General features: G+C 40.8%; 1 protein-coding gene across 2 annotated transcripts; it reads left to right on the top strand.

Moving 5' to 3' along the window:
* Nucleotides 1-430: 430 nt before the first annotated feature.
* On the top strand, nt 431-9,048 carry LOC309406109 (MOB-like protein phocein; the record flags this gene model as incomplete). Of its 2 annotated transcripts, XM_082001144.1 has the most annotated exons (8): nt 431-490; nt 2,618-2,680; nt 3,197-3,297; nt 4,854-4,896; nt 5,153-5,239; nt 6,796-6,875; nt 7,693-7,804; nt 8,734-9,048. In XM_082001144.1, the coding sequence occupies 8 exons, from the start codon at nt 431-433 to the stop codon at nt 8,863-8,865; spliced, it is 678 nt and encodes a 225-aa protein (XP_081857270.1). In that variant the 3' UTR covers nt 8,866-9,048. The 2 variants fall into 2 exon arrangements, with proteins under 2 accessions (XP_081857270.1, XP_081857271.1); XM_082001145.1 differs by lacking the exon at nt 2,618-2,680.
* Nucleotides 9,049-9,577: the final 529 nt, after the last annotated feature.

Genomic DNA, 9,577 nt, shown 5'->3' with positions numbered 1-9,577 from the left:
CCACCATTAAACTGCCCCCACCTCCCGGGTGCGTGAGGGGTGGCGGCGGGGGTGTTGTCCCTCACGAATGTAAGGCTCACAGGAGAGCTTTCCTTTCGATGGCTGCTCGCACGGCAGCGCCCCTCGGAGAGGCTCGAGCCGCCAGGCAAGCGCCCGCGGCCAAGAGAAGGAGCAGCGCGTAGCGCGTGAAGGGGCGGAGCGCGCGGAGCCCGCCACCTCTCAGGGCTGCCGGGTCCTCTCGCGAGAAACGCCGCGCCCCGCCCCCCAGCTGTTCCTGCTCCCCGCCGCGCGGCGGCCGTTGCTCGCGACTGGCTGTTCCGTGCTCCTCCCCTCCCTCCCTCCGCTGGCGGCAGCCGCAGCGCCCGTTCCTCCCCCTCGCCCGCCGCCCCGCCCGGCGCTGCCGCATCCGGGTCCTGGCGCCGCTGTCACTATGGTCATGGCGGAGGGGACGGCAGTGCTGAGGCGGAACAGGCCGGGCACCAAGGCCCAGGTAAGGCGCCGCCGCCGCGCGGCCCGCGGCCGGCCCGTGCGCGGGGACGGGCAGCACCGCCGCCCAGGCGCCGGGCCCGGCCGGCAGTCGGGGCCTCGCCGCGGGCCTCGCCGGGGCTACCGAGGCCCAGCGCTGCCCGCCGGGCCGGGCAGGCTGCGGCGACGGGCCCCGCTGCGCGGGATCGCTTTGTTCCCCGCGGCCGGGCCGTGGCCTGGGTGAGACCCAGCCGCGGGGGAGCGGGCCGCGGGCGTGGGGCCGTGGCGGCTGCCGTCCCCCCGGGGGTGCTTGTCTGCCGGGCCCGGGGAAGAAGGTCGCGGCGGGACGAGCGCCGTGCTTCTGGGCTCGGGAGCGAAAGTCGTGTCCCGCCCAGCTGTCTGCCGCGATCGAGCCGCGTCCCGGAGCGTGATGGCTGTCACCGGCGGTGCGCTCCCTGTGCCGGGGACACCGACAGCCTCGGCGAGCCCTTGTGAAGTAACCGGGCGTTAGCTGAGGCACAGCGCTGCTGCCCAGATCTTGGGCTTTCTTCAGGCGCAGGGCTGTTTTTCTAATCCGTGTCGATGAAGCAGTTATTGTTGCTGTTAAAATGGCAAATCCATAATCAGACGAGCGAGATCACTGTGTGGTCATACAGACGTAGTTGGGGCGTTCTGCGTAGTCAGGCAGATGATACCTGGCCCGCGCGCCTGGAGAGATAAGTCATCCTTCCCTTACGTAACCTGCCCTCCTCTCGGGGTGAACCTGGGCTGTTGTCAAATCCTCTCTCTTAATTAAAACAAAATCGATTCATTTCTGGGCTTTCAAGGTCATCTTGAAAAGGTGCATCTCAAACCCATAAGCTACATTTTTCAGATTACTTTGGAGATGTAACCTTCTGTGAGGCCTTTGTGCAAGACTTGTTCACTCTGCTTTTGTGAGGAGAGCTCACGGTCAGAAATGGAGCAGTGTATGACACAGTGTTGTAGGAAAATGTAGCTACTATTCTTTGTTGTAATGTACAGAGGTAAAGTGATGACACAACCCTGTAAATCAGTTCATTTTATACATGTTTAATATATGAATGAAATGGAACCTTGTGTGCCTTCTGTTTCATAAATTTGGGGTATTCTGAAAAACAGTAAGCTGGACCATAGGCCTAGATTTGGTGAAATATTTGTAAAGTTCATGTAGGTTGTTGAAGAATTTGGTGTATAGTGATGCAATCATACAGTTTTTTTGGTGGGTGTATTTAAGTGTTAATTTTGGATGACACTGCGGTATAGCTATTCAGTATGTAAATACAATTACTTAATGATATTTCAACACTGGATATTCACTCCTTTCTGTAGAGATACCTGATTCTTTCAAGAACAGATTGCTAAGCTTTCCAGTTGGAACATTTTCATTGAGTCATTGTGTCTGCTAGGATGGCTATGCGAGGCTGATGTGCAATATCTCTGGATAATAAGAGGGAGTAGCACTAAATTTTAGATGTGAGAAATGCATCGTAAGAAAATGTGTGTGCTTGGACTATCATAGTTGCACCAGATGTGAATTGCTGCAGAACAATGCAGTACAGCTGGATCTGAGGTGAAATGTCAGGAGGGTTTTATCATTAACAATATTAAATGCCATGGGTTAGCAGAGCTGATAACTGTCCAGTTATGCAGCATACTGAACATACCAAGAGAATGTAGTACCAAGTTGGGCCAACACTGAGTTACATGATCTCAGCTTAGAGAAGATGTTTTCAGTGGTGTGTTACTACTAGAATATACTGGAATTTTTAGTTTAATAATGATTGTATAATGCTACTTTCTACAGATCTCTTTTCTTCACCATTCTTACATGGCCTAACCTGTAAAATGGGCACTGTATGCAAATACTTCATTTTAAAAATACAGGCTATATAGGTGTTAGAGCAAGATGTGGGGGAGAAGCAATGTTCCACTATTGTGACATTAGGAGTACAAGTCCCATTTCATCCTACTTTTGCCAAGATCGTGTGCTGCTTCTGGTAAGATGTAGCTTCCTGGAATTGTATAAACTACTTCTACATTTATTTTCCTGCATGTTCAAGCTTATTGTAGGTTGTGTGCTTTTCTTCCTCCCCTTCTATTTTTGTTGATTTGGTTTAAACTTTTTTAACAGGATTTTTACAATTGGCCTGATGAATCCTTTGAAGAAATGGATAGTACATTAGCTGTTCAGCAGGTATTCTTACCTATGTGAAATGTTAGTAAGTTCAGTTTCCCAAGTTTTGTATTTTGGTAAAAAGCAGGGAAGAGAGCATGCTATCTATCTGCTTAGAATGTCGCTGCACAGGAATACATTTCTTAAGCACCCTACATATATTAAAAACATTGTAGTTATTAATTGTGTATGCAGAAATAACTAGAATTCCCATGTCTGGTTTAAACAAATCAAACAGATTTAAGAAAATGGTGGGGTTTCCTGTGGGGTTCTTTTGTTTTGAGAAGGATGTTGTAAAAAGGCTGTAAAATTTACCCATTCTTTTACCTTTTCTAATTGAGGAAAGGCAATTTTCAGATCCGGCATTCTGGTATACCAATTTTCTTACTATGCCCATCTGCTCTTTAACTTTTTAGTCCATCAGTCACTTCCTAAGTAAAGAGAAAAAGTAAGTTCCTCAAAGATGTAATGTCCTAAACATACTGTCTTACTACAATGACAAGAAGACCTAGATTTCTTTTTTTCCTCCCCTCCTAGTATATTCAGCAAAACATTAGGGCAGACTGTTCCAACATTGATAAGATCCTTGAACCTCCTGAAGGCCAGGATGAAGGTGTATGGAAGTATGAACATTTAAGGTAAGAATCCATCTTTTGTCAACATAGTGTCCCAGTTCTAAGTTTTGTTCATTATTAGTGAATCTTTTTGAATAGGACAGATCAAAAGGGACTTAAATTAAATGTGGTATTTCTACTATGAAATATTTTTATATTTTGGTATTATTTTCTGAATTCCTTGTTCTTTCTAAAAGTTTATGATGTGCTCTGATCTAGTGTTTTTCATGTTTTTTTAGGAAAATGTTTGTACCTCACTTCAGAAGTTGTACTAGGATGTTTTGAATATGAAAATTTCCATAGCACTTTCTCCTAGTATCATCAGTTCTTCACCGCCACTAATTAGGAATGTGATTTCCAGATGCTCCCAGTGCTTTTTCTGGAACTTGCAGGAAAATAGGCTTTTGCTGGGAAAGCAAGAGTACCTATGTCTTACAGTTCTTTTTCAAGTTGCAAGGAAACTTAAAACTTTTTGTCCTTCTCTCAGCTTGTTTTATGCAGTATAAAAAATATGTTCAGGCTAGGCAGTTTGTGCCTGAAGGTATTTTTCAGTTGTAGTGTAGGTTTACACCCTGTGGCTATGTATGTATTAGTCCTTTTTTCCTGGCATTACTTTAGTATCCTTGTGCCCTGATTTTTTTTTTTTTTTTCCCCCTTAAAAGTGTGTCTTCTAACTTTATCAAATACACTTTCAGGAATAAGAATAGTTCTAAGCTACTCCTAGATTTATGTGTCCTAACTTTTTGCCTCCTGTTTTATTTTTCTCTCCTCTGGTCTGGAATAGTTCCAATAGATGCAGGGAATCCTCAAGAGAGGAAAAAGTGAACACATACAGTTGCAAAAGACACATTTTAAGAATTTCCTCTGTCCTTTCACATACACTGAAAATCACTGTAGATTCACAGAAGTGACTTGTCACTAAATACTTGTCACTTTTGGAAAATTTATTCAGATTTTTCTAGTAGGAGGGGTGAATACTCTCAAGTTAAAGAATGCACTTTCAGGTTCATTCTAGTGAAAGCAGTATTTCTACAAGTCCCACTCTGTTAATGATCTGTGGTGGGACTTTAGTCGCTTAAGTGATCTGGAGGGAGGGTATTTTAGAAGGATGGAATGATCCAGCTATATGAATTTAAAACTTACATGATTAAGAAATTATTTTTCTTGAAGTTTTTTTTTTTTAATCTGCATTTGTGAAATAGCATAATGAAGTTGGTATCTTAGACACTTTCACTAAATTATTTGTTAAGCTCAGCTTCTACTGTCAGGTAAGAATTTAAAAATATAATTGTTTAGCTGAGTAAAAAATATATGCTGGTGTGAATTCTGTTTCTTTCAACTTTTAGTTCTTTTATTAATTCCTAGCCTATTGCCTTTTAGGTGTGACATCAGCTGAAATTATTTGGTGGTATTCTTTTAAGTATGAGTTTTTTCATGTTCTGCATTATTTTTACCACTTTACAAGATTCATTTCCAAAAATGTTAAAGAGATCTGTGAAGAATCTTGTTTTGTATTAGATACTTCTAGTGGGAAAACACTTTTGAAAAATTTTGATGCTGCTGTGTTCAAATTTTTTTAGACAATTCTGCCTTGAGCTCAATGGACTAGCTGTCAAGCTTCAGGTAATTCTTTTCTTGATATTTTTATATTGTATCAGGGAGGAGACTTTTTTTTATTGTAAGATACACAGTTTTCTTCTTCTAAATTTATACACATAGACTTAAGCAGTGGTTTGAAGTAAGACTTTTTTAGGGTTTTAAAGACTTCTGGCAAATAAATAACCCTTTTTGGTGAGGGCCAGGGCAGGGAAGTGATTTGTAAAGATCAGCTCATTTTTCCTGTTGGATGGTTTTCATAACTGAACAATTGTTTTAACAGAGTGAGTGTCACCCAGAGACATGTACTCAGATGACAGCAACGGAACAATGGATTTTTCTTTGCGCAGCTCATAAAACTCCCAAAGAGGTATGGATGTAGGATTTTCTTTCACAGTTCATCTGTTCATGAGGAGACCATTATAGCTGGTGTCTTAGCCAAAATGGGAGCTTATGTAGGCTAAGAATATCACTTTGGGTTTCCTGCTTTCCATTCTGTAGTTTACAAAAGGATGGGATAAGGTAGGAAGGAGCTGCTTTTTACCACAGTATTGGAGATTTTGCACATTCCCCTTTTATCTCTTAATTTGTGTTGAGACAGCCTGAAACACAATGGAAAAAGGTCTTTGTTCAATGGAAAGCAGAGTACATGCTGAGAATAGGCTGTCCTTCAAACTTTGGCCTCAATCCGTAGCACTAGGCATACAAGCCTGGCACTCTGAAAGTGACCGCATGTGCCCATTCTCAGGGAAGCTACTCCTAAAAGATAGTGGAGTCATAAAAATGCTTCATGTCAAGCAGGTCATCAGCATGGCAGCAGCTTGTCTACCTGAGTGCTCAATTACTTCAGACTTTGTTCCAATCTCCTGTTGAACAGCTTGATGCACTTTATTATTTTTTTCCTTCAGAAGGTCTTTCTCTGTTGCTACTGGTTATGGCAGTAGTGCAGGTCTGTTGTATTTATCTTTGTATTTCACTTTCCAGAATAAGGTATTGGTTCTTCTTAACCTTATCCTTTTTGTCCTGTAAGCTTTTTTGTTTGCGTGTGTGTTTGTTGTAATTTCCTGAGATGCCTTGATTTGTCTCTGAGGGCCAACTTCTTTCCCACTCCCTCTTTTAACCCTCGTCACCACTCGGTGTATTGGCATGCAGTAAGTTTGTTTTATTCAGCTAGACTGGAGAACTTCAGGCTGCTTTTTAATCTCTGAACATGGATCATTCATCTACTCTTTTCCATGTCCAAATAGCAATCGGTTAATGGTCAGATAGTGGGTGATGCAACCTTGAACTGCTGACTAAAACATGCAGCCGAGAAGTCTTCATCTTGAAATCGGGGAATGGCAAAATGGACAGACATTCCTGCTCTCAGCCTGCTTCCTTCTCCTCTACATGTACTTGATCGCAGAGCCAGCGTTTGGCTTGTTACAAGCTTAGCTACACTAATGACTTTGTTTTTCTTTGCCAAGGTAGAAAGCATTGACATACTTAAATGCAGGTTTGGTTGGGTTTTTTTGATAAGGTGTTAATTTAGGCTGTAAGAGTTTGGCAACTTGACTATGTGGGAAACAAATGAACTGTGAGGTAAGAATCATCTTTCCTTTCAGTGTACTTCCAGTATGTATTCTTATTATACAGTTTTACTTAGGAGATCCATAAAATTCACTACTTGTGTGCATAATCACATTTCCATAGTAACTCTTTTCTTGAAATAATTTACGTGGTTGTGAATCGGAGAAAAGAAATCTCACTTAAGGATGAAATGTAGTTAGACCTTCAGAGAAGCTATGGGAAACTTGTGGGAATAAAAATGAACAGTGAAGTGAAAAGAATCTTAAAATATAATTTAAATGGTTTTTTTTAAACAAGTTCTATGACAATGTCATGCAAGCACTCATACACATGCTCATTCACTGTCTATTTTTGTAGTGTCCTGCTATAGACTACACCAGACACACACTTGATGGAGCTGCATGTCTTCTGAATAGCAATAAATATTTCCCCAGCAGGTAAACCCACTTTCTTTTGGGAGGAGGGAGTGAGGGAGGGAGTAGGTGGCACCAGAACGCTTACACAGCACATGAAAATGCAGAATGCATTTTTCATGGACTACGCTGAAAAATACCAGAAATGCTGCAGCATGTGTCACGTGGTAGAGCTATTGTCACTTTTAAGCCAAGGAAGAATTCCTACCTATTCAAATAGTTTGCCATTTACTGGAGCTGATGGGTGCTTTTTAGCTTTCATCTGTTTTACTAATACCTGTTGGTGTTATGGGGCTATCCATTGGAGTAGTGGCAACCTGAAGAATGGGATGGCCTTTAGAGAGAGGCAGTGACTCAAAGGACTTCACCACCACACCACTGAAAGCCTCCAGAAGCCAACACCAATCTGTTGGGGGACATCAGTGACCACAGAACACACAGACTGAGTGTCTTGAATGGGCAGCCCATGTGTTGGATCATGGAAACCTAACTGGAGAAGTCAAATTTATGCTTCTCTAGGAATCCTGTACTGGCAAGGAGGTACAACTGGAAGTCTTTTTTCTCTTTGCCCATCAATGCTAGAAACCAGAAATCCAGCCCTTACCAGAATAACTGATGATGTTTAACTACAGGAAAAGCTTTTGTAGTCAAGAGTACAATTTTTAAATGTGGAATATGCACCAACATTATCTTCCTTGCAAAAATGAGCAATTGCAGAAACAGGTATCTGCAACAGCTAAGCCTAAATTTCATATGCAATGATATGGTACAATCAGAATTCATGTCAACATGTATCTCATGTTTGGTAGACGTGTTTTAACTTTTCTCCTGGTGCTTACAGGGTTAGCATAAAGGAATCCTCTGTAGCCAAATTAGGATCAGTGTGCCGAAGGATTTACAGAATATTTTCACATGCTTATTTTCATCACCGGCAGATATTTGATGAATATGAAGTAAGTAGTTTCAAATTGCATCTTGAAAGAAGGGCATTTATAACCTGAAAGAAGTTATAGCTGTGATGTAATTGTATTACACGTTTTCTTTTAATCCTACCACAAGATGTACATTCAAGTGAAGTATTGATTACAGTTTTATAAGAACTGAATTGGTATACATACATATGAAAATTAATTTATATAGTTAGTTTACCCAGTTATGGTTTCTCTCATTTGGATAAAAGGTCAGAATTTGAGAGTTTTTGTAGAAACAACTCAAATTGATCTTGTTTTAAAGATTTCTGAATGTATTCAAGCATTTGCTATAGTTTAATAGTTTCCTGTTTGTGTATTACCCAACAGTTAAGGAATTATAATTGTAAAACTGCAAAGAAACAGAGTAACTGGTGGCAGCTTGTGCATCTCTGGTAACTTCCAACTTTTTTTTCTTCCTCAAATGGGAGAGTAGAAATTAATAGATATAAAGGAGATAAGAGGTATAGCTGGATGTAAAAGGAAACCTTTGCCAAATCCCACTTAAGGTTGCTGGAACAAGCTATGGAATGGTTGTGCCCTATTCCACTGGGGATAGCAAATGTAGTAGTTTCACAATACCTTAAAATTCTCTTTTGGAGAATGGATCAGGACTACATTGGTACTTGAATATATTCTTTGCTAAGTGCTGTTCAGTTGAGCTGTGACTTAAGCCTAACTTCAGTAGGTTGTTTTGTTAATTACAGTAACAATAAGCAAGCAGTAAAGATTTAAAAGTAGTAATAGGAATTTACCATTTAAGCGTTACAACTTCTTTCCAAGACTTACAAATCTAATGAGGCAATTACATATAAGCAGGTTTGTTGTTTTTTTTTTTTCCCCAGTATGTTCTCTTCAATTGTTTAAAATATTCCTTCTGTATATATTGTTTTTTCCCCTTTTTTTATCTCCAGAATGAAACTTTCTTGTGTCACCGGTTCACTAAATTTGTGATGAAGTATAATCTGATGTCCAAGGATAACCTGATTGTACCAATTTTGGAAGAAGAAGTGCAGAATTCAGTATCAGGGGAAAGCGAGGCATGATGGGAATGGCAGTACAGAAGCCTGTACTGAATATAAACAAAACATTAATTATGTACTGTATATATCATTTTAGACACTTCAATCACGTATCCTCATAGCTTTGTTTAGTATACTTTTTGTATGCTGTGTGCATTGCCTTTTAATATGGGAAATACTTTAAGTTATTCATGAGCTGTATATTCATCAATGTGGCACTCATGGTTTTTAAATAAAAGTAGTAGTATCTGTTTATAATGCCTGTTAATAAAAGAATTTACAGTTCTCTAAAATTGCTGCTAAACAATCATTGAATCACAATCCTGAAGATGTGTCTGATTGGGTGGGGAAAAAAGTGAGATTAAGATTTCATAGCAAGCCATTTTTTAATGCAGTAGCTGTATTAGTCTTAGTTCAAAGATTATCACCTTAAATATATAATTCTGCAGGAAGCTTCTTGCAGTGTAGCTTATTCCTAATTTAGCTTTTATTTTTTTAAGATGGCTTTGAAGATTTACTTTTGGATGTGCATAGTCCTGTATGTGTATATCCAAATACTCACAGAATCCATAGTATTAGTAATACCAAAAGGACAAGTTAACTATGCTATTGAACATATATATTCTTGATATACTGCTAACGTACTTTCTGGACTTGTTTTTTGTTACCAGTGGAGGTTTGTGCACAGCAGGGGCCAGGGTCTGTCCTGTTAAGGCAGACTTCAGGTGTTCTCCAG

This window comes from Phaethon aethereus (assembly GCF_964289735.1).
Source record: "Phaethon aethereus genome assembly, chromosome: 6".
In the NCBI taxonomy this organism is placed as follows: domain Eukaryota; kingdom Metazoa; phylum Chordata; class Aves; order Phaethontiformes; family Phaethontidae; genus Phaethon; species Phaethon aethereus.
This window is presented reverse-complemented; position numbering and strand designations above follow the sequence as displayed.